The 23,707-nt window shown below is 39.9% G+C and overlaps 1 protein-coding gene across 7 annotated transcripts in view; it reads left to right on the forward strand.

The window, feature by feature from the left end:
- The window catches only part of NSMCE2 (NSE2 (MMS21) homolog, SMC5-SMC6 complex SUMO ligase), a 237,066-nt gene that overhangs the window by 29,018 nt on the left and 184,341 nt on the right, over window positions 1-23,707 (forward strand). For all 7 annotated transcript variants that reach the window (XM_070382478.1, XM_070382477.1, XM_070382472.1 and 4 more), the window contains one exon: window positions 18,037-18,143. In XM_070382478.1, the coding sequence (XP_070238579.1) occupies window positions 18,037-18,143 (107 nt within the window). The remainder of the gene's footprint in view (window positions 1-18,036; window positions 18,144-23,707) is intronic.

Below are 23,707 nucleotides of genomic sequence, written 5' to 3' on the forward strand. Positions count from 1 at the left end.
GTCCAACTCTTTGCAACCCCATGGACAATTCAGTCCATGGAATTATCCCAACCAGAATACTGGAGTGGGTAGTCTTTCCCTTCTCCAGGGGATCTTCCCAATCCAGGGATCGAACCTAGGTCTTCTGCATTGCAAGTAGATTCTTGACCAGCTGAGCCACAAGGGAAGCCCAAGAATACTGGAGTGGGTAGCCTATTGCCTCTCCAGCGGATCTTCCCGACCTAGGAATTGAACTGGGGTCTCCTGCATTACAGGCAGATACTTTACTAACTGAGCTATTAGGGATGTCCTACCTCTCCTGAAGTGTCTATTCAAATATTGTTTCCAGTTGTTTGGGGCTGTTTTTGTTTGTTTTGAGAGTTCTTTTTGTATTCTGAGTACAGTTCTCTATCAGATATATGATTGTGAATATCTTCTCCCTATCTGCACTCCTAACAGTATTTCAGGGGCAGAAGTTGTTCATTTTGATGACTCCAACTTATCCATTTGTTCCTTTATGGATTGTGCTTTTGGTTTTGTATCCAAGAAATCTTTGTCTAACCCAAGTTCACAAAAATTTTCTAATTTTTTCTAGAAGGTTTATGGTTTTATGTTTTACATTTAAGTCTGCAATCCATTCTGATTAAATTTTTGTGTATGGTGCAATGTAGGAGGTATAGATCAAAAACAAAGATTATTGTTTTTTTCTTTTTGCATATGATAGATCGTTGTCCCAGCATCACTTGTTGAAATGACTATCCTTTCTCCATTTCTCTTTGCTTTTTTGTCAGATCAGTTGTGCATATATGTTGTGTGTTGTTAACTTCTTGACTCTATTTTGTTCTTTTGGCCTGTCTTTATCCCAATACCATGCAACCCAGATTACAAAGGATTTATTACAAGTCTTGAAGTTGGCTAGTGTCAGTCTTCCATCTTTGTCATTTTCACAGTTCTTTCAGCTGTTCTAGGTCCTTTGTATTTCCACATGAATTTTAGAATCAGTCTGTCAGTTTCTACAAAAGGTCATTTCAGTGCAGTCACTCAGTCGTGTCTGACTCGTGTCGTGTGACCCCATGGACTGCAGTGTGCCAGGCCTCCCTGTCCATCACCAACTCCCAGAGCATGCTCGAACTCATGTCCATCAAGTCGGTGATATCATCCAACCATCTCATCCTCTGTCTTCCCCTTCTCCTCCTGTCTTCAATCTTTCCCAGCATCAGGGTCTTTTCCAGTGAGTCAGTTCTTCGCATCAGGTGGCCAAAGTATTGGAGTTTCAGCTTCATCATCAGTCCTTCCAATGAATTTTCAGGACTGATTTCCTTGAGGATGAACTGATTGGATCTCCTTGCAGTCCAAGGGACTCTCAAGAGTCTTCTCCAACACCACAGTTCAAAGCATTAGTTCTTTGGCACTCAGCTTTCTTTACAGTCCAACTCTCACATCCATACATGGCTACTGGAAAAACCATAGCTTTGACTAGATGGACCTTTGTCAGGAAAGTAATATCTCTGCTTTTGAATATGCTATCTAGGTTGGTCATAGCTTCCTTCCAATGAGCAAGCGTCTTTTAATTTCATGGCTGCATTCACCATCTGCACTGATTTTGGAGCCCAAGAAAATAAAGTCTGTCACTGTTTCCACTGTTTCCCCATCTATTTGCCATGGGACCGGATGCCAGGATCTTAGTTTTTTGAATGTTGAGTTTTAAACCAGCTTTTTCACAATCTTCTTTAACTTTCATCAAGAGGCTCTTCAGTTCCTCTTCGCTTTCTGCCATAAGGGTGGTGTAATCTGCATATCTGAGGTTATTGATATTTCTCCCAGCAATCTTGATTCCAGCTTGTGCTTCATCCAGCCCAGCATTTTGCATGATGTACTCTGCATATAAGTTAGATAAGCCGGGTGACAACATACAGCCTTGATGTACTTCTTTCCTGATTTGGAACCAGTCCGTTGTTCCATGTTCAGTTCTAAATGTTGCTTCTTGACCTGCATACAGATTTCTTAGGAGGCAGGTCAGGTGGTCTGGTGTTCCCACCTCTTTCAGAATTTTCCACAGTTTGTCGTGATCCACACAGTCAAAGGCTTTGGTATAGTCAATAAAGCAGAAATAGATGTTTTGGGGGGACTCTCTTGCTTTTTCTATGATCAATGGATGTTGGCCATTTGATCTCTGTTTCCTCTGCCTTTTCTAAATCCAGTTTGAACATCTGGAAGTTCTCACTTCACATACTGTTGAAGCCTTGCTTGGAGAATTTTGAGCATTACTTTGCTGGTGTGTGAGATGAGTGCAATTGTGAGGTAGTTTGAGCATTCTTTGGCATTGCCTTTGGGATTGGAATGAAAACTGACCTTTTCCCCATCTATTTTCCCCATCTATTTGCCATGAGGTGATGGGACCAGATGCCGGGATCTTAGTTTTTTTGATTGTTGAGTTTTAAACCAGCTTTTTCACAATCTTCTTTAACTTTCATCAAGAGGCTCTTCAGTTTCTCTTCGCTTTCTGCCATTAGGGTGGTGTAATCTGCATATCTGAGGTTATTGATACAGATTTTCCAGTATTATTTTCCAGTCCTTGGCCACTGCTGAGTTTTCCAAATTTGCTGGCATACTGAGTTCAGCATTTTCACAGCATCATCTTTTAGGACTTGAAATAGCTCAACTGGAATTCCATCACCTCCACTAGCTTTGTTCATAATGATGCTTCCTAAGGCACTCTTGACTTTGGACTCCAGGATGTCTGGCGCTAGGTGAGTGATCACACCATTGTGCTTATCTGGTTCATTAAGCTCTTTTTTGTATAGTTCTATAGTTTTATATACAAATGAGCAAGGGAAAGGCTAACAGAGTTTTGGCAAGAGATTGCACTGGTCATAGCAAACACCCTCTTCCAATGACATAAGAGAAGATTCTGCATATGGACATCACCAGATGGTCAACACTGAAATTAGATTGATTATATTTTTTGCGGCCAAAGATGGAAAAGCTTTATACAGTCAGGAAAAACAAGACTGGGAGCTGACTGTGGCTCAGATCATGAACCTCCTTATTGCCAAATTCAGACTTGAATTGAAGAAAGTAGGGAAAACCACTAGACTATTCAGGTATGACTTAAATCCATTATGATTATACAGTGGAAGTGACAAATAGATTCAAGGGTTAGATCCGATAGACAGAGTACCTGAAGAGCTGTGGACGGAGGTTTGTGACATTGTTTAGGAGGCCATCCCCAAGAAAAAGAAATGCAAAAAGGCAAAAATGGTTGTCTGAGGAGGCCTTACAAATAGCTGAGAAAAGAAGACGAAAGAGAAAAAGAAAGATATACTCATCTGAATGCAGAGTTCCAAAGAATAGCAAGGAGCGATAAGAAAGCCTTCCTCAGTGATCAATGCAAAGAAATAGATGAAAACAATAGAATGGGAAAGACAGAGATCTCTTCATGAAAATTAGAGATACCAAGGGGACATTTCATGCAAAGATGGGCGCAATAAAGGACAGAAATGATATGAACCTAACAGAATCAGAAGATATTAAGAAAAGGTGGCAAGAATACACAGAAGAACTGTACAACATCTATAAAAAGTCTGCTGAAAATTTTTGTTTGCTTGTTTTGATTGGTATTGTGTGCCCTGCAGCCCGGAAACTCCCTCATGATAGTAAGATGGGCCATTATGGGACCTTATGTGTTTCCAGTCACTGTCCTTCCTTCCTTCTTGCATATGTCTGTTGTCTTGCAAACAGCTTTTCATTTATTTTCACTTTGAATTTTTTGGGTGTCTTAAGCAGAATAATAAATGTGGTTCCCATGATTCTACCTTGGCCAGAAGTGCAAATACTATGGTAGGCTTTTGATAAATAAGAGTAACGTCTCTTGAGAAGGAGAATTGATAACAACATAGAAGGAGGATTAGAGCAGAAAAGATATTGGAAAGGGACTTCATTAAGGAAGCAAACTGCTAATATAAGAAAGAAACAGGAAAGATTGAAATTAAGGCAGCTGGAATTGGGAAGGAGATAATAGTTAAGCAGGCAGAGCTGATAGAACTCGGTAACTAGTTCAATGTGTGTGTGTTAGTCGCTCAATTGTGTGCAACTCTTTGTGACCCCGCAGACTGGAGCCCACTAGGCTCCTCTGTCCGTGGAATTCTCCAGGCAAGAATACAAGAGTGGGTTGCCATTCCCTTCTCCAGGGGATCTTCCTGACCCAGGGATCAACCTGGGGTCTCTTGCATTGCAGGCAGATTCTTTACCAGCTGAGCCACCAGGGAAGCCCAATATGGAAGTTCAGTATGGAGGATGCTAAAGGGAGAAGTCAAGATGACTCCAGGGGTTAGGTCTTGTATAATGTTTATTTCTGTTGCGGTGCAGAGACCGGGTGCCTGTGTGTGGGATGTGATTGATTGGGCCCTCCCATTTTATAAATACTACTGCAGTGTTCTAGAACCAGTTAGTTACTCATTTAATATTAATAGTTCTTTATTTCTTACTTTGCAGTTCACTGCTGTCATCCAGAAGCTGATATATTAGGGTGATAATTCCTATTACAGAAGTAGTCTACTTCATCCAGCAGAGTTCTCTAAGACACTTCTAGTCAGTTTAAGTGTTTATAGATGATTCTTTCTTTGATAAAGAGGCCTTTAAAGAAGGCAAGACAGAGACAGTATTCAGAGTCACTACTGATTTAAGTCAGGTAAAGTGAAGTGAAATAAAAGAAATCTTAGAAATGATGAGATAAGTAGTGAGAAAAATAGGAATCATGGTATAAAAATCTCAGAGACATCTTTTCAAGATCTTGCATTATTCGGAGTTACAGACATAAGGAAAAATGCTGATTAGCTGGTACAGTTATTAAAATGTGTATGGTAAGTTATGATAGACTTATTTTTTGGAGCTGTCAGTGATTGAAGTTTAACAGATTGATTTGCCCTTGTTTTATGAAATCAAATATATTTTATTTTCTGAAAGTAATTAGCATAGAATTTATCCTCCAACAGATAGGATTATGGAATATAGTTGTTCTCTCCTTCTGTAATGGTGGCCCTTCCACTCTTGAAGAAATGTTTCTCAGAAGAAAATACTTCTCATTTAGACCAACACTTGATAGGTAAATGAGAGAGAATATAGTTCCTGTCTTCATAGGTCTTATGATCTAATAACTTCTTATCTCCTCAAACTTACATTTATAGTTTTTGTGAACTTAATTTTTGTTTAATTAAAGTGTTCCTTAATTAACTTTCTATTTTAAAGTAGGCTGACCCCATTCGTATATTTTTTCTTGGTTTAAATTTATTTGAAGTGAGTATGGCGATAGGCTGGTCTAAGGTAGTTGCTGTTCATTAGTAGCCATCTCATTTTATGAACTTACTAGATGTTTTTGTTCTTGATCATTCTAGTTTTTCTCCACTCCTCCTTCCTCTGTGGATTTTTTGTGGTTTTTTTTTTTTGGACTAGAGTGACTGCTCTGGTACGGTAGAGATGGTTTCTAATCTAATGTGCATAGATCTTAGGAAGACATTAGACAAAGTCTTATGACATGGAAATAGGTTATGCCCAAAGGTTGATGATTATTGAGGTAGTTAGGAAAATAGACTCTGTTACTTAACCCTGATTTGAGTCTTCTCTTTGCAGTTTGTTATTTGTATGATGTTGGCTTAAGGTTCTTTACCTCTCTTGAGCTCTTTTTTTTTTTTTTTTTTTAAGTTTTTTCCTTCCATCAAAAGAGGAATGACAGTGTCTTCTACACAGTTATTGCAAGGGTTGAATGAAATGAGGCATGTAAGTTGCTTAGCATAATGTCTGACATACACAGTGCTCAATAAATGTTAGCTATTATTTCATTTAACTTCTTGAAAAAATACTAAGAAAGAGGGTTTGGATTTATGGATCATAGAAGATAGGGGAGGCTACCTGTTAGATGGCATTTTAAAATTCAGAAAGACCTCCACCTCCTGAATGAAATAGAATGCCAGATTTCAGAAACATGAAATCTGACAATCTTAAATTTTGAATATTAGATTGAAAAATTCAGTGGTACTAATGTAGGAAGGGAGAGGTCTACTTTAATAGCAGTTCCTGTTGAGGTTTTGTTTTGTTTTTTTTAACAAAGTCAACCCAGGATCAAAGTGGTACACATGGAATAATAGTATTATCATAGTCTTAATTTGTTAACGTGTCATTGTAATTACTGTTTTTTTTTTTTTTTTTAATTTTTATTCTGGAGTCCATCTTTTAAAAAGGAACATGGGTACATGAAGGCAGGAACTTGGGGCTCAATTATTTATTCTGATGAAGCAAAGACTTGCAGAGTGGGAGATACTGAGCAGCCACCTTCAGTAGTCCTTCCTGTCTTTGAAGGACTGTAATCTGGGAGAGTAGACTCTGTGTGGCCCCAGCAGGTGGCTCTTCTGCAGCTCTGGAGTTGAGGACCAGGATTCAAGTTCTACATCTAACACTGAGGCATGACTTCAGTGGCATCACTTAACCTCTCTGAACCTCAATTTCCTCAACCATATAAAACAGAGAGTAAAATCACTCCATAAGGAGGTTATGAGGTGTCAATGAGTTAATGTGTGTGAAAGAGCAATTCAGATTTATGGTTGTCATTGCCTCGAATTGTTCTAGAAGGCGCTGAATCAGCTCTCTCTTTGGAATGATTCTAATAATTAGAGCCATTCGATGGAGAAACAAGCTTTCACCTAATGCCAAGGCCACATCGTCATATGAGGGCTTTTTAGAAACTTCCGTGTAGAATGGAAATTTGTAAGAATCCTTTGAGCAGATATAGGGTGGTTACCTTGTTGATTGCTCTCTCCAGGGCACCCAACACCGCGCCAGGCACATGGTCTGTGTTTGGTAGGTGTTTGTTCGCTGAGTGAATGGAAATTTCCCCCTGACATTCACATGTGTTCTTTGTTTAGCATCACTCTTTCCTTGTATTTAATGTTCATGTTCTTCTCCCAGATGTTCTTGTTTACCTTTACATATTTTAAAATGGATATTTTGATAGTAAACTGAAGCAGCCACTCATAGTTCTTTCTGTTCAGGCACATTTACCGAAGACTAGGGCAGAGAGAAAATATTGATGTAATTGTCAGTGTGAGGCATTGTGAGAGCTGTTTTTCTACAAGTTTGGCCATTTAATAAAATTTCTTATTTCTCTACTTCTGTAAGTGTTTTCCGTAAGTATCTGTTTCTGTAAGTATATATAGACACTTTTAAGAGAGGACGACTTATACATCCTCTCTTAAGAATCCGCAACCTTATGCATAAAATATTTCCATGGGATTAAATTCCCAAGAACCTCATAATAATGGTTGCCTCTGAGGAGGGAATTTGGAGGTTTGGAGACACCACGTTACTGTACTGGTTGAATTTTTCAACCATATGTTTAGTTAATTTCTTAACTATATACTTTATTGCTTTGAAAAAGTGAAATGACCCAGAGAGAGAGAAAGAGAGAGAGTCGCTCAGTCATGTCTGACTCTTTGCGACCCCATGGACTGTAGCCTACCAGGCTCCTCCGTCCCTGGGGTCTTTCAGGCAAGGGTACTGGAGTGGGTTGCCATTTCCTTTTCCAGGGGATCTTCCTGACCCAGGGATCAAACCCAGGTCTCCCTCATTGCGGGCAGACACTTTACCATCTGAGCCACCAGGGAAGCCAGGAGATAACCCAGTGATACATAATTCAGTAGATACTAGGCCATTTGAATAAGCTTTTCAGAGAATTTCTGCTTATATCTGTTTGCTGAGTTTTTCATGGGACAGTTTGTCTTTTTCTTGCTACATTGTATTAAAAAACAATTTTTTTTTTTTCAAATAGATACTGGTTTAAGTGAAATAGAAGATTTCACTTGGGGAATATTGTAAAATACACAAAAGTTAACTGTAAAGTAACCTTCCTTTATTTAGAGTCCACTATGTTTAAGACATCCTGTGGGTGCTTTACCTACATTTTTTCAGTGTTCAACATGAGGTCTAAGCCCCACTCCCTTTTTTGTCTTTGCTGCCATAAATTCATGCAAGAGCTTTGATGTTGAACCAGAAGTCAAAGCCAGGCTTTGTTCTTTAAGCCTCCCGAGCCTTCTTCAGCCCCCACACTATTATCTAAAACTTGGGCACAGCCAAGGACTTGAAAACCAGCGAGAAATGGCAGTCGCTGAAACTATGTTGGCTGGGATGCTGCTGTAAATATTACATACTGCCTTGAGTTCACTGTTTCTTTCCAGTCTGCTGGGGATTAGATAGGAACAAATGGACAGGAAGGGTATAGGAAAAGGATCTCAACCATGTAAAAGACAGACTTGACCTTGAAGATTCAATTCAGTTCAGTTCAGTCACTCAGTCGTGTCCGACTCTTTGTGACCCCATGAATTGCAGCACGCCAGGCCTCCCTGTCCATCACCAACTCCCGGAGTTCACTCAACTCACGTCCATCGTATCAGTGATGCCATCCAGCCATCTCATCCTCTGTCGTCCCCTTTTCCTCCTGCCTGCAATCCCTCCCAGCATCAGAGTCTTTTCCAATGAGTCAACTCTTCGCATGAGGTGGCCAAAGTACTGGAGTTTCAGCTTTAGCATCATTCCTTCCAAAGAACACCCAGGGCTGGTCTCCTTTAGAATGGACTGGTTGGATCTCCTTGCAGTCCAAGGGACTCTCAAGAGTCTTCTCCAACACCACAGTTCAAAAGCATCAATTCTTCGGCACTCAGCTTTCTTCACAGTCCAACTCTCACATCCATACATGACCACTGGAAAAACCATAGCCTTGACTAGACGGACCTTTGTTGGCAAAGTAATGTCTCTGCTTTTCAATATGCTATCTAGGTTGGTCATAACTTTCCTTCCAAGGAGTAAGCGTCTTTTAATTTCATGGCTGCAATCACCATCTGCAGTGATTTTGGAGCCCCCCAAAATAAAGTCTGACACTGTTTCCACTGTTTCCCCATCTATTTCCCATGAAGTGATGGGACCAGATGCCATAATCTTTGTTTTCTGAATGTTGAGCTTTAAGCCAACTTTTTCACTCTCCTCTTTCACTTTGATCAAGAGGCTTTTTAGTTCCTCTTCACTTTCTGCCATAAGGGTGGTGTCATCTGCATATCTGATTCAAGGACCTTATAATAGCTAGCCAAAAGAGGTCTGTGGATATGTTTTAAAATGATAGATGCCCATAGCCTGGGATTCATAGGGCTTTTGTTGACTGGTAAAGACTAAGATTGTATCCAGAGATTGAGTTCTAAATTTTATTCTCCATAGAATTTACTTCAAGCAATATTTTGAGTTATACCTTTATCATGGTGGTTTATATATACTAACTACACATCCTAAGGAATATTTATCTATATAATGAAAGGTGGTTGCCATTGCTTTGGGGTAGAATTATTTAAGTCAGTCTCTCTTTGACTTTCTCTCACTCTTAGAAGAAGGTAATGTTTAGGAGAATTTCTTAGACCAGAGAACCGATTTTTCATTATTCCATGACTTTTACATGAAGTGTGTTTTACTTATTTGTGTGTAGTAGTTCAGACACTATTGCACATGCCTTCCATGCTCTTAGTCAGACCTGAGGTCAGATCCTAACTCTACTGTTTATTAACTGTGTGACTTGGGACAAATGACTTAGCCTGAGTGAGCATCAGTTTCCTTGTCTTGAAATGATATTTACCAAGACCGCATTTACTCTGTTGTGACAGAGGATGAGGAATGTGTTCAAAGTGCCTGGCATGTGGTCAGTGGTCAGTGAAGAGTTAATCTATGTCTTCTCTGTTCGTTCTCGGGGTTTTGTGTGACCATTTAAACGCTATGGAGGTGGAGAGGACCGAGGGCATTTGTTTAGCCTCTATACAAACCGGTGAACACCTGATGTACACTAACGCTTCCAGACACAAGTCACATTTACCCCCTTACCTGTTAAGCCTTTCCTGCCTCACATGAGCAGTGTTAGCCATTCCTTCCGAGTGCATCCACCTCTGCCTGGCTTGTAGTAAGTGCTTAATAAGCATTTGCTAGGTGAGTGAGTTTTCTGGACAGTAGTGTGTGAGTGGGTGAGTGGGTGGGTGTGTGGGGATGGGGGATTGTTGATAAAGCTTCTCATAGCACGTTGTAGTCTTGTGGGTTTATATTAGTGCTTTGGTCTCACATTATCCAAACAGCTGAGAGAGTTGAAGCAGTGAACTTCACTGGATACTGTTCAGTTCTAAAGGCAAAGTGCTTTCAGCATTTAGACTAACTACATTTGTAGTGTAGTTGCCCATTCTGTAATTATTATAATGATAGATAATATTTTGTGAGTGCATACTGTGGGCCAGGCCCTGTGCTAATCAGTTTAGCTACATTTTCCCACGTAGTCCTCACATTAGCTTTATGAGTTATGTGCTATTATTGTACCCATTAGACAGAAGAGGAAACTGAGACTCAGCGTTACGTGCCAAAGACTACACAGCTAGCAAGCAACATAACCTGGATTTGAATGTCAAGTGACTCCAGAACTGTCTCTTTGAGTTACTGTATTATACAGCTTCCCTCTTCTGTATTACTATGATAAGAAAATTGTATAGATGGGTATAGATGATTGTAGAGGTCAGTATTTCACAAAGATTTCCCCAGTATTTCCTAAGCTTGTGAAAGAAGCAGTTGCTTACCGGTTGGTGTCATATACTGTTATACTCTTCACTATAATTTCTGGTGGGAAGCAGTTATGTAATGTGCATTCCGTTTTAATTTTACCACGGGAATATCTGTGAGGAGGAATAATGGTGAATAAAGTACAGTGCAGTGAGAAGTAACCAGGTTTCTATTAAATATTGCTCAAGCAGTGAGTAAGTCATTAAATTCGACTTTTGATGAATATATAATGATTGCTTAATACTAGGCTGCCAGGAAAAACACACACACACACCCACTCATAGAGGTAGGTGTGTGTGTCATATATTACTATGTTGCTGGAGATAGTTGAAGCTGTATTTTAAAAGAGGAAGGGGCTTTTTTTTTTTTTTCCCACAGAGGGAGGAAGAGGCAGTCTGGTTTATACTGTCGTTTATTTGAGTTTATTCAAAAAGAAGATATTTCTTGCTTACAAAATAATGGAAGAACCAATTTTAATTTGAAGAGATTAGGAAATATTTATTCCCTATTTCCTGTTTCAGAAAGTAAAATCTCCCTACTGTATGTGCCACCTGTTCTAGGAAATTTAAAACAGAAACCAGGCTATTCTCTGCCTCCTTTCCTTCCTTCCTCCTCGCCAAATGGACGCATGTACTTTATGGCACTGAATGTTGATCAGATCGTTCTGAGTGTGTGCTTCATGTTGAACTGGAGTCAGCAACCCCCGTAAAACACTGAATGGCTGCTTTGTCTTGGTATTTTACTAATAAAATGCATGGCGTTGAATTTTATTCAACTCTGTATAATTGGTCTTGTTGCTATTCAGACATGCCTATACATGACTTGGTAGAATAGAAAACCACCTGATTCTGCAGTATTTGTTTGTTTAGGACAAAACTTCAGCAAACAACTTGAGCATGGGCAAAAGTGCTGTTGAATCATGGGCAGAACGTTGGAAGGGATAAGTAGGTGAAATTTGTCTTGAGGGTGTGCCTCCCAAAAACACCCGCGCCCCCCACACACATGTGTCCCTGTTGTAAAGGTAAAGGGGTCTTATGGACCAAGAAGGCATTAAGCATTTGGTCCTGTTCTGGAGACTAGGGAGGATTCTGGAAGAGGACCCTGGGGCTGGAATCATAGAAGAGATATCTGGTGGTGTGGGGAGGTGGCCTAGAGATGAGCTGGGATGGATGTGCTAGGGGAGGGAGGAGGGCAGGAGTCGCTTTTTCGTGTCTGTTTCACTGAAGGCACTTCTACTGAAGACTTGAAGGATAATGAGGAAACTTATTTGACTCTGGGTGCTGTGTGCTATCAGACTTTTTCCAGCTGTGCTTCCCAAACCTTGGGGCTAGGCCTCTGGGAAGAGAAGTTAACTTCTCTCCAGTGCGTTCCTTAGGCTGCTGCTGAGGACGGCTGTGGCTTGGGAGGGGCATTGTTTAGAGTAATTGATCACGAAGCTGCATCTCTTAGTGGCATCACTTCACCTTCCATTCTTGCTGAACTGGTTGCTGGTGTAGAAGGAAAGCTTGACCGGTCTGTTGACCATGCCCATCTGGACTTGGGGAAGCCAAGAGAGAGAATCTTCTCTATCCCTGTTTTTTCACCAGTGGCCAAGAAAGTGGTATTATATGGAGGAATAAGGTGGGAATAGACACCAGACAATCCTGGAACTCACCCTGGATAAACTCTCATGAGTCCATATTGTGTCACATCAAGCATTACCATATTGTTAAAGGCTTGCAACCTACATTGTTTAGCTACAGAGGACCTGGAATTTGTCTCACCTGAGTCTGCTGACATCTGTAAAAATAGCCAGTCCGTCTCCTCCCTTCCTGTCCTCCCTGACACCTCTCTCTTCTCCCTCATTTTGCCCCAGTCTTTCACTTTTGAGACAACCCTCATTGATTGCTAGTTTTCATACATTATTTTGCTTTCATACTTGGTTGCTGTCTTGGTCATCATCTTCTTCTCATTGAAATTTCATGAATTTTAAGTTGAATTTGATTGCAATACTACATCACCCATTTCTGCTTAATGTACTTTATGTAACATGTAACTTCAGTGTCTTATCCAACACTTCAAGAGAGAATAGTATGGTTATAATATTGCTGTTAGTGCATTCTGACATTGGGTAACAGGTGACGTGTCTAATGATTAGCGCAGCTGCCGAGATTGCATAATTACAGGTTTGTGTGACTTTAGGGGAATCATATACAGGGCACCTGCCTCCATTCAGATAAACATTAGATAAATACCAGAGCACTTCAGCCTAAAAAGAAGCCCTCCTTCAGCAATTGTCACTATTTTTCTAGGGTTTGCCAATGAACAGGAAAATGAAACAGAAGCTGTCTTTAAAGAATGGGCTTCATTCTATGGTCCTTCCTGGTCTACAAATACTTGGTCAGTTCTTCGAGTTCTATTAGCAGTTCATAGTACTTATTAGCAGTCCATAGTGTTTGGGATGCTAAGCTGGATCACTGGGTATGAACAAGGCGGATTTGCAGGAGGCCAGCCACTGTACTGGCGTACTTACAGGAGCAGTTATAATTATCTGTGCCCTCTGGACTTAATTTGCAGGGGCAGGGTTAGGGGGACATATTTCAGCCAGTTCTTGAAGTAATTTCTTGGAGCAGCTTCTTAGTTGGTGTGCCAGACGTGTTACACGGGACTCACCAAGTCTCCAGGAGACCTCCCCACCTATTTATTAACTTGTAAATGAATGTTCAAGTGTATTGCTTAGGTTCACTTGATTAACACAAGCAAGAGTTGATTTTAATACATTGATGCTCTTTCAGTGGCACATCTAAGAAATCCTAGACTCCCAGACCCCTGCTTGGCTAGGGAGGACAGTGGCAAGAGTACTGGAATGGGTTGTGATTTCCTTCTGTAGGGGATCTTCCCAACCCAGGGATCGACATTGCAGTCAGACACTTTACTGTCTGAGCCACCAGGGAATCCCCGTCAAAGGCTTGGAGTAGAAATAGTTTTGACCCTGGGCTCCACTCAGAAGTATGTCTGCATGTGAAGCCTTCCCAGGCTCTTCCCTCCCCTGAAACAGTTCTCTGCTGCTGCCCTGGCGTGGCTGCTGCTTCCTGCTCTGTTGTCGCTGGTGCTCTTGGCTTGGTTCTGGTGGACTTAGCAGCTGCTGGAAGAGCTGACTTACTCTCTGAGCATTCAGGGGTGACTTGGTTGCTTTTATAAAGCCTCTCCAATTAGCCTTGCTGATGGGAAAGATCACTCTTCACCAGTGTTAAAACTTCGTAAGGGGAAGATCATTTTCTCTTTGTTACTGATTTCCTCTTCCAAGGAATTTGGGAAAGCTTTTCCCCACCAGGCCCAGTCACATTTGAATGACCTTGGCCAGTGTCCTCCTTGGAACAGGCCACCCAGAGCTGAGATGAAGCTAGCTGGAGGCCATGACTTTTTCTCCAGTCACCCGCCCCCAGGATTTGTTCCCTAGATATTCATGGAGAGGTTAGAGGCGCTTGGTCCTTCTCGTGTTGAAGCATCTTTTAGCACAGGGAGGCTAGTGTACATACGTTGCAGCTGGAAGGCCTGCGTGCCGAGGCCTGACTGCCGCTCACCACCATGTGTCCTTGAGTGAGTTATTACTTCAACTGCATGGTGCTCCAGTTTTCTCATATAAAGTAGAGATAAAACTACCTTTCTCTTAATGTTGCTGTGAGGTTTAATATAAACACAGTGTGCTGAGTGCATCTTGGCTCATAATATAAGTGCTTACTAATTATTAGCTACAGCTATTATTATTACATATATTTTTATCATTGCAGTTACTTTCCAGGCTTGCAGAGGTGTGGTACAGTAATATTTTCCTCTCCGAGCTATGTCATTCAGTGAATTTTAACATCATTTTTGTAATGCCCCTGCTCCCCACCCTGCTTTGGGGCCAGCCTTTTTCCTATGGAAAAATCACAATGAAAATAGAATAGGCAAATACATTTATTACGTATTTTTACATTTGAATTCAATTGAATATCAGGTCAGGACAATTTTTAGTTTGGCAAAAGTTTAATTTTCAAATTTATATATGATGGTTGTATAAGAATATTGTTATATTTCTTTGTTGGTTCCCAAGAACACTAAGGCATTGTTCGTACCCTCAAATGGATTAAAATCTGTTTGGAAAAATGAGACAATTTGATATAGGAAAACAAGATTGCTTTTGGTTCAAAGTGCCCAAGTGTCAAGTATAGATAAATACAGTCGTAAGATAAATTAAACAAGATCCTTCTAGGCTGGTAGAGTTTAAAAGTTGGCAGGGCTTGAGCTCAGCCCTTGAAGGGTGGTTTGGATTTGGTTGGTGTGGGTTTTTACGAAGGGCTGTCCCTGTAAGAGTGGGAGAATTTGGATAGCGGAATTATATACCGTGGAGTAAAGGATCAAGGGACCTCTAGCTACTCAGCCCCTCTGCCCCTCTCCATTCCCCAGCCACTTTTTGGTCAACAGCCCACTCCCTGTCATGTGCTTATCCCTCTTTTCCTCCTGAGTTCTTCCGGACTTTATTTAGCCTTTTACATAAAACACTATGCTCTTTCCCCACCCCAGTTCCTTGTAGAACAAGACACATTCCGTATACCTTTCTTTGCCTGGTATTTCTGAAGCCTGAACACAAATAAAAAAGAGGTTATTATTGTAATAATGAGGGAAATGGTGGTTAACAGCTGCCTGATATGGATGTTTCTCATGGCCTCCCCTCCAGATGCCGTTGTGGGAGTCTCTTCTAGTTCTTATCTACTGTCTCTGGTCTCTCCAAGCCCTTTTCTCCAGCAGGTCAAAACATTGACTTGGGGCTGAGGTTATCTGACTGAGCATCACTTCCAGCTGTGGTGTGGCTCTCAGTTCTTTTCAGGAGTAGTTTCCTCCTCTCTTCCCGTGCTTTCTCTTTGTTGCCTTGGGCTGCACTATTCATCACTTAGGTTCTTTAGCTTGTCCCAGCATTCTTGCGCCTTAGTGGAGGCTGTGTGTGCCCAGTTGGCCTCCTTAGATGCTTCCCCTAGGCTTCATGCCATCAAATCCTGGCCTAGCCATCATTGCTTAGGTTCACCTTTGCAGGGAAGGTCTCCTTCACCTTATATTTTAAATTGTTATCTAATTCAAGTCTTACTATTATCCATGGGCCCTTGATGATAAGAGCATCATCCTGCTTACTTTGCAAACTTGAATGTCAAAAGCACATTTCTAAGTGCTTTCAAAAATTAACTCAATTCCAGAGGAGGGTTGCCAACGTTATGTCAATTCCTGCTGCTTTAAGCCCCTGATAGATTTTTATTTCTTATATTTGCCCCTGATACATCCTTTAGAAAGGATGTCTTTCTACTTAGGTTGAAGTTTCCATTAATTATTGAATTTTTTTAGAAAGCAGTTTATGCTGTTAGTCTTTGCTCAGGTTACCAGCTTTACCCACTTTTTTCAGTGGTCCCAAAATAAGAATCCATTACACATAAAATACACTGATTTCTTTAAGAAAACAAACAAAAAAACCTGCACCATTATTTCCTTTAATTAGATAAAACTTGTGTGAAACCAGGGGCCTACTTCTCCCTTTCTAAAAAGATTTTTTTTTTTTTATATTTTTCATTATTTTAAATGAGAAAAAACTAAAAAAAAATTTAAAAACTAAAAAAACCTAAATTATAGGTCAATTCTAAACTCCTAACCAATTTGCTGAAATGTAAATATATACAGTAAAATACTTAGTAAGTCACAACCCATCATCATTAGGATATAGATTGTTTAAAATTCTCTTTCTGATCATCAAGCAGTTAATATGATTTTTAACAAACAGTTGCTATATTATGGCAATAGAGACACGTTGGTACCAGCAACAACTAAGCAACATGTCTCTTTCATTGATGTTTGGACATTTTTGAATAGTCTTACTATTTTATTTGGTATATGACTTGAGACCTTTCTCTTATACCATTTTGTTTAAAATTTGTATTTAATTTTGTGAATGTAAATACAATTTTTTATTATGTAAACCCTGCTCCTTCCCACTCCTCAAAAAGAAAAACAAAAAACTTATGTAGAGGTATGTATATATTTTGTGAAGTCTGGGTGTTACAAGCCAAGAGATACTCTACTAAAAACATGTTAGCCCAGGAGATATTTTAAGGAATGTGTTTATTATTGACTACTGTAAAACTAAAGCATAATTTAGAAGTCTAGGAAATAATTTCTTAAAAGCCAAATGTAAGTGGGTTTTACATTATTTTATAACTTTGAGCTAGACAGTTGTATTGTTCTTCAGGGGAGACAAGGAATACTGACATTCGTCTGAGTTAGGGTATTTGAATGAAGAGTCTTTGTGTGCATCTCCAAATGTGATTTAAGGACACCAGTTTTGGAAATGGCAACCCACTCCAGTACTCTTGCCTGGAAAATCCCACGGACAGAGGAGCGTAGTAGGCTACAGTCCATGGGGTCGCAAAGAGTCAGACACAACTGAGCAACGTCACTTCACTTCACTTCAGGTTTTTAAATGCTAACGTTTTTTATTAATCTGTGTTCTCTATCTTCTCCTGATCTGTTAAATTGTGTGTCTAGAGCTTGGGGAAAATGTTTCTTTTAAGCGCTTTTAATATTATCTCACTTTTCTAGTCTACTAGTCACTTTTTGTAACCCTCTTGTTCCCTGAGGGTTTTTAATTTTTAAATACAGTCAGGACGGTTGTTTCCTGCTCTGACCGACACCTGAAACGTTTGGGGATCTGTTTCCGCTGTGGCTTGTTGTTGCAGTTTTTCAGAAACACATTTGTTCTTTCTTTCTCTCTGCCCTCTTTTCTGCTCAGTGGCCAAGGCCCACCTCCCTACAGCCTGGAGGAGCAGAGTGGGCTTATTACTCTAGTTCATCTTTATTCTGAGAAGTGGGGACCCTCAAGTTACTAGGGGAGTGTATGTAACTTTGGATCCTGCTTTCTGCTTCTGATTTGGCCCTGGTATTTCTTACTATCTTGTGACTTTTGTTTTTAAGGAGATCTCTTTTTTTTCTGTTTTACCCTATGATTTTAGTTGTCTTCAGTAGGAGGATTGGTCTGCATAACCCAGTCTACCATTACCAGAAGTGAAAAATCTTCCTTATTTGATCTTTAATGATACTGTGGGGTTCATGTGCAGACATATAACTGCACTGCTTTAATGGATGATGGAACTGAGGCTGAGAAAAGTGTAGTGGTTGATTTCAGACTGTCCAGGCAGGTGGCATAGCTGAGACTCGTGTGTCTGAGTCTACATTTCCACCTTTGAGCCTTTTTCTGTTGGCCATCTTCTTCAAATTTAGAATGAACCAGGTGTATATTGAAGACATTTTAAAAGATGTAATACTTTTGCAAAATCATTTACATAGATCATTGACTAATAATTATGTTGGTGTAGCTTTTCCCAGCTATGGCATTTTAAGTGAAAAACAATAATTTGTTTCCCTTTTATTTTTCAGCTGAAGTGAGTAGTGAATACAGTATGGATAAGGCAATGGTTGAATTTGCAATGATGGATCGGGAACTAAACCATTATTTAAAGGCTGTGCAATCTACAATAAACCATGTAAGTTTACACCACTCACCTGGTTATATTTGGTTACAAGTGACTGACTTAGAAATAGAAACACAAAATCAAAATTCTTCTCTAACCTTTAATAGTTTCTTATCCTTTCTGTGGTAACTATTAATCTCTTCTTAATCAGGAAGTTCATAGAATAGGAATCTTAATTATTTTCCTAAATAGGTCACCTAGATTTAATTAGGATATTACAGTTTAGATTTCCTTGCATTTTTTGGTCTCAGATTTTATTAGTCTAAGCCCCCTATGAATGTGAGTAGTTTTTTATAAAAAACTAAAAACTGCATAGAACTTGTTTTTATTGTTACATTTGTTTAAGCATACAATTTAGACCGGGTTTGGTTACTCATTCTCCAGCTGTAACTAATATGTAGCTATTGCAAAATTCATAGAATCAGATAATAGGGAAGAGTTTTAGAGAAAGTTTAAAAATAAAGCAGCTTGGCATTTCGTTTTTTCCAGAAGCCAAACTTTGTTGGCTCCGGCTATCACAGGAACAACACATAAAGCAGTTAAGGTGGGAACATAGCAACATCCTTTTCAGCAGTACTGTGTTGAGTAAGAAATGAGCAATATGATTGCAGTAATGTTTCTGAGAAGTGCTTTGTCCTCTGAGCAGTGGAAACTCCCCTTTGAACTGATTTCATATACCTGTGTAATAGGATGTCTTGTACTTCTGGTTTCTTTATTTGCTTTTTCTTACTTATATCTATGGGAAAATTCTAAAACTCAAATATTTTACAAGATTAGCTGCTATTCAGTGGAAGAGAAATTTTTGAATATGATCTAATGCTTAAGCCATATTTAAGTGAGTATTACATAGTTATGTTTCTGATTATATGCTGTTTTCTGAGTTTTTTCGTCTTTAAAATTTTGTTTTCTCCTTTTTTTCTTTTGATGGTTAATATTTACTAAGTGTAGCATTTGTGACTATCTTAAGAATGTCTGCTTATATCCAAGTAATACGCTCATTCAGTTCTGGTGTTTCTAACCATCATGACTGTCTTTGGCCTGTGAATATTTCTTCCATAGGAAGATATGAAAATGGTATCGTGTCTGGTCTTTGAAACTAATAGCAATGATTTTCAACTCCAGCTGACCTCTAGAACCAGCCAGTCAGTCCCTACCCTACACTAAAGAGACTCTGATTTCACCAGTCTGTCTGGAGCAGGATTGGGGCACCTGTATTTTTAAAACCCATTCTATTATGTATCCAAGGTTGACAGTCACTGCCTTAGAAGAACAAGGCTGTTTTTATAGAATAAAGTGTGAAGTGAAGTGACAGTCGCTCAGTCATGTCCGACTCTTTGTGACTCCATGGACTGTAGCCCGCCAGGCTCCTCTGTCCGTGGAATTCTCCAGGCCAGATACTAGAATGGGCAGCTGTTCCCTTCTGCAGGGGAGCTTCCCAACCCAGGGATCGAAACTAGGTCTCCTGCATTGCAGGCGAATTCTTCACTGACTGAGTCACCAGGGAAGCCCAAGAATAAAGTATATTTGCTACCAAAGATCAGAGTTAGACCTATGATATGGGCTGGTCCAGCATTGACCCTTACATTCTATGGAGGTTATTTGATAGGCTTTTCTGCTTTAACCTTGATGTTTTGCAAAGGAAACAGCACAGTGTACATTATAGATAAGAAAACAGATTTTGAAAGTTGAAGAACTTAATGTGGATTTTTTTCCTGTTGAACCTTAGGATTCACAGATACACATGATATTTTTATAGAAAGAACTGGACTTTCCTACTTTCAAAAAACTGAGTCACTCATAAAGGGAAAAAAAGGAAAAGCAACTCTCCCCTCAGGAGTTAACAGCATTTCTTTCATCTTGAGACTTCATTCCATTACCCCCACCCTACTAAACAAGAAAGATGGTGCTTGGAGTTTTATCCAGCTTTTCAGCCCTAACCTCACCCTGCACTATGGAGCAACTTGGATTCAGTGATTCTAATGCTTGTCAGGAAGGTCCCTGATCTTTCATAAGAGGAGAAAGCATGTTTAGTTGCAGTTTTTTCTTATGCAAAGTTGTGCTCACTGTATAAGCTTGATATGAGACCAAGAATAGCAAATCATAGTTTTGTAAGATTTCTAAGACCTAAAACCATATAGAGACATAGTGGGGATATGACCATTATTTTGAGGGAAATATTTTATCCTCTTTATATACTATTCACTCTTTACACAGTATGGAGTACTGTCCTACTGCCATTTTATTTCTTGTTTTGGTGAGGGATAAAGAATGAACAGCAGCTTGAAAGGGGTCAGAATGGTATAGTTCTTTAGGAATAGAAAGGGTCTGCTGCTGCTAAGTCGCTTCAGTCGTGTCTGACTCTGTGCGACCCCGTAGATGGCAGCCCACCAGGCTCCCCCGTCCCTGGGATTCTCCAGGCAAGAACACTGGAGTGAGTGGGTTGCCATTTCCTTCTCCAGCGCATGAAAGTGAAAAGTGAAAGTGAAGTCGCTCAGTCATATCAGACTCTCAGCGACCCCATGGACTGCAGCCCACCAGGGTCCTCCGTCCATAGGATTTTCCAGGCAAGAGTACTGGAGAGAAAGGGTCTAGGGATCAGAAACTGTTACAACTCTGGAGCTCCCACTTTCCAAGTTATGATCATGGGTCAAGAAACTTAACCTCTTGGAACCTCATGGTCTTCATCTATAAAAGTCTTAGCCTGCCTGTTTCATAAGATTATTGTGTTAATCAGATTAGATACTGTGTATCAAACACTTTGACATTCATAAAATTTGATAGAGGTAAAGATACTGTGTTATTACAAACGTGGATTTCCAAACACACTCCTGAGAAAGGTGGAACAGGATCTTTCTTAAAAACAAGTCCTTTGCTCACTTTATTTCAGGGCTTTGAATTAAAACTTTTATTGGCTTTAACCTGTCCTCCTTTGGAATCCAAGAATCATATAGGATTAGATTTTAGCTGATTGAGTTACAATATGAGGTGTTTATGATCTCTAAAACAAAGATATTGTTTTAAATCAAATTATTAAGAAAGAATGGACTTCCCTGGTAGCTCAGTGGTAAAGAATCCACTTGCCAATTTAGGAGATGCAAGTTTGATCCCTGGGTCGGGAAGATCCCCTGGAGAAGGAAATGGCAACCCACTGCGGTATTCTTGTCTGGAGAATTCCATGGACAGAGAAGCCTGGTGGGATACTGGGTCACAGAAGAGTTGGATACAACTTAGCGACTAAGCAACAACAACAATTAAGAAAGAATACAGATAATAGGAACCCCTATGAGTCCTGTTTCACTTCTCTGTCATAGACTTTTAGGAATTGCAGTACTGCCATTCCTATATCCTTTGCCAAGATTCTGGTCTACTCTCTGGTCTTTTCTGTTTAAAAAAATTTTTTTAATCATCAAAGAGCTTTGGAGTTTCTTATTTAAATGAAGATCTCTCATCTGCTCTCATCTTCACAGAATTCTGCAGGTTATAAACCTCTGAAAATGTTTTCTAAGTGTACTTTGGAACCTTAAAGGCGTGGCTCAATTTCCCAGCCATCGCTGGGAAGTCCCTTTGGCTTTTAACAAAGCACTCAGATCGCCTTTCTTTGTCCTTTGAGAAAATAGAGCTGCTATTTTCTACAATGCTTGAAGTTTTTATTTGGAATCAGTATTTATTTCAGTGTTCTGAAACTTAAAAAAAGAAAAGAAGTAAAGACGTTGTCCCAGCTGTTTTGTAGAGGGAATATTATGCAGTGAACACTAAAAAAACAAAATTCACAGACAGGCTGTAAGTCGTTTATAAAAGCCTTCAGGGTAAATGGGTTATATACCTGTCACAGCTCTTTGAAACATGTTAAATCACAAACAATTCAGTAGGAACTCTATGGAGATTTTCAGTCATGAGACCACACATGTGATGAAAGTGTTTTGAAAGCTATAAAATGGCAAATAGATATACTATGATCCATTTACTTCTTTTATCACTGTGACTGCTAAGGAAAAACTTTTCTCGGTTTCATGTTGAGAACAGAGTGATGTTCTGAACATTAGCTTTTGATGACCTAATGTTCCCTTTCTTGATTTCTAAGCTTTTATTATTTGAGTATCTTGAAGGGCACCATTGGCTGGCTTTTTGTTCTCAAACGTTCACTGAACACGTTTTCTAAACACCTATATGCCAGATATTTCTTGGTGCTAGAATCTGGAGGTCAATCAGCAAAGCCCACATGACCTCACTTTCAGAATGTCTGAAGTCTAGAGAGGGAGACAAACATTTAACAAAGAGCAGTACAGTCATTATTTAATGATTGTTGTGCTGTGTACTGCAAAGGGAAAATAAAGTTTTTAAGGAGAGTTATTAACTCAGGGGGCATAATATCCTCTGGGCAGTAGGTTGGTGGTTAGGGGACTTCTTCCTGATAAAGTGATATTTAATCTAAGATGAAAGTCTGATGAGCTTCAACGTGGGGATCATGATGTATAACTTCCCCTGTCTATGTGACTTTTTGCATGAAATGGAAGCATCTTTTTTTTTTTTTTCCTTCTCCTTTATGTCAGAGTTTCAAAGTGCCTTGATCAATCCGAAGACTTAATTTGAGAAAATTGTCAGAGAAAGCCTGCTTTTATACACAGAAAGGTTAAAGTCTGTAGAGTAGCCGAGTAACCTACCTAAGGTTGGTCAAGGGTTCATTCATCTGCAGATGTGAGTGCCTGCCATGAGCCAGGAACTGCACTTATTAGTAAAGCCAGTTATGACAGTAGTTGATTTATTAATAAGAATAATTTCATTACTGATACTCTGCTTCTCAAGCCATTTTACTGGTCACCTGGATTATCCCTCTTGAAGTGAGACTCTTACCATGTATCGAAAAGTGAAAGTGAAAGTCACTCAGTCATGTCTGACTCTTTGCTATCTCAAGGACTATACAGTCCATGGAATTCTTCAGGCCAAAATACTGGAGTTTGTAGCCTTTTTCTTCTCCAGGGGTTCTTCCCAACCCAGGAATCGATCCCAGGTCTCCCGCATTGTAAGCGGATTTTTTACCAATTGAGTGACAAGGGAAGCCCAAGAGTACTGGACTGGGTAGCCTATCCCTTCTCCAGGGGAATCTTCCTGACCCAGGAATCGAACCAGGGTCTCCTGCATTGCAGGTGGTTTCTTTACCAACTGAGCTATCAGGGAAGCTGATTGCATGATCAGGAGGCCTTATTCCATCTGTCAGATAAGCAGTAGTGATACTGTGTACTGTGTCCTTCTGGTTCTGGATTTGTGTGATGGTTTTAAACTAAACCTGGAGTCTGTCTTGTGGGCTTCGAGTCCAGAAGGTGGGTAACAGCTTGATCCAGAGAGTCCTCAGATTGATTCTCAGGTACGTTTTTTTTCAAATAAGAGAAGATAAAGAGTCCAGCTGCTATCATGGGGGTGGTCTTTGTAACTTTTTTATAACCTTAATTCTCACAGTGAAAAAGGATGCCCCTCACCCCCGCCAAGCTAAATAACAAATGGCCCAAGAGGTTCCTATTAGTTACTGATATTATTAACAGTCAGTGGTGAAATATTCATTTTCTGTGCTTTTTTGATGA

This window comes from Bos mutus, chromosome 14, assembly GCF_027580195.1.
Source record: "Bos mutus isolate GX-2022 chromosome 14, NWIPB_WYAK_1.1, whole genome shotgun sequence".
Taxonomy (NCBI): Eukaryota; Metazoa; Chordata; class Mammalia; order Artiodactyla; family Bovidae; genus Bos; species Bos mutus.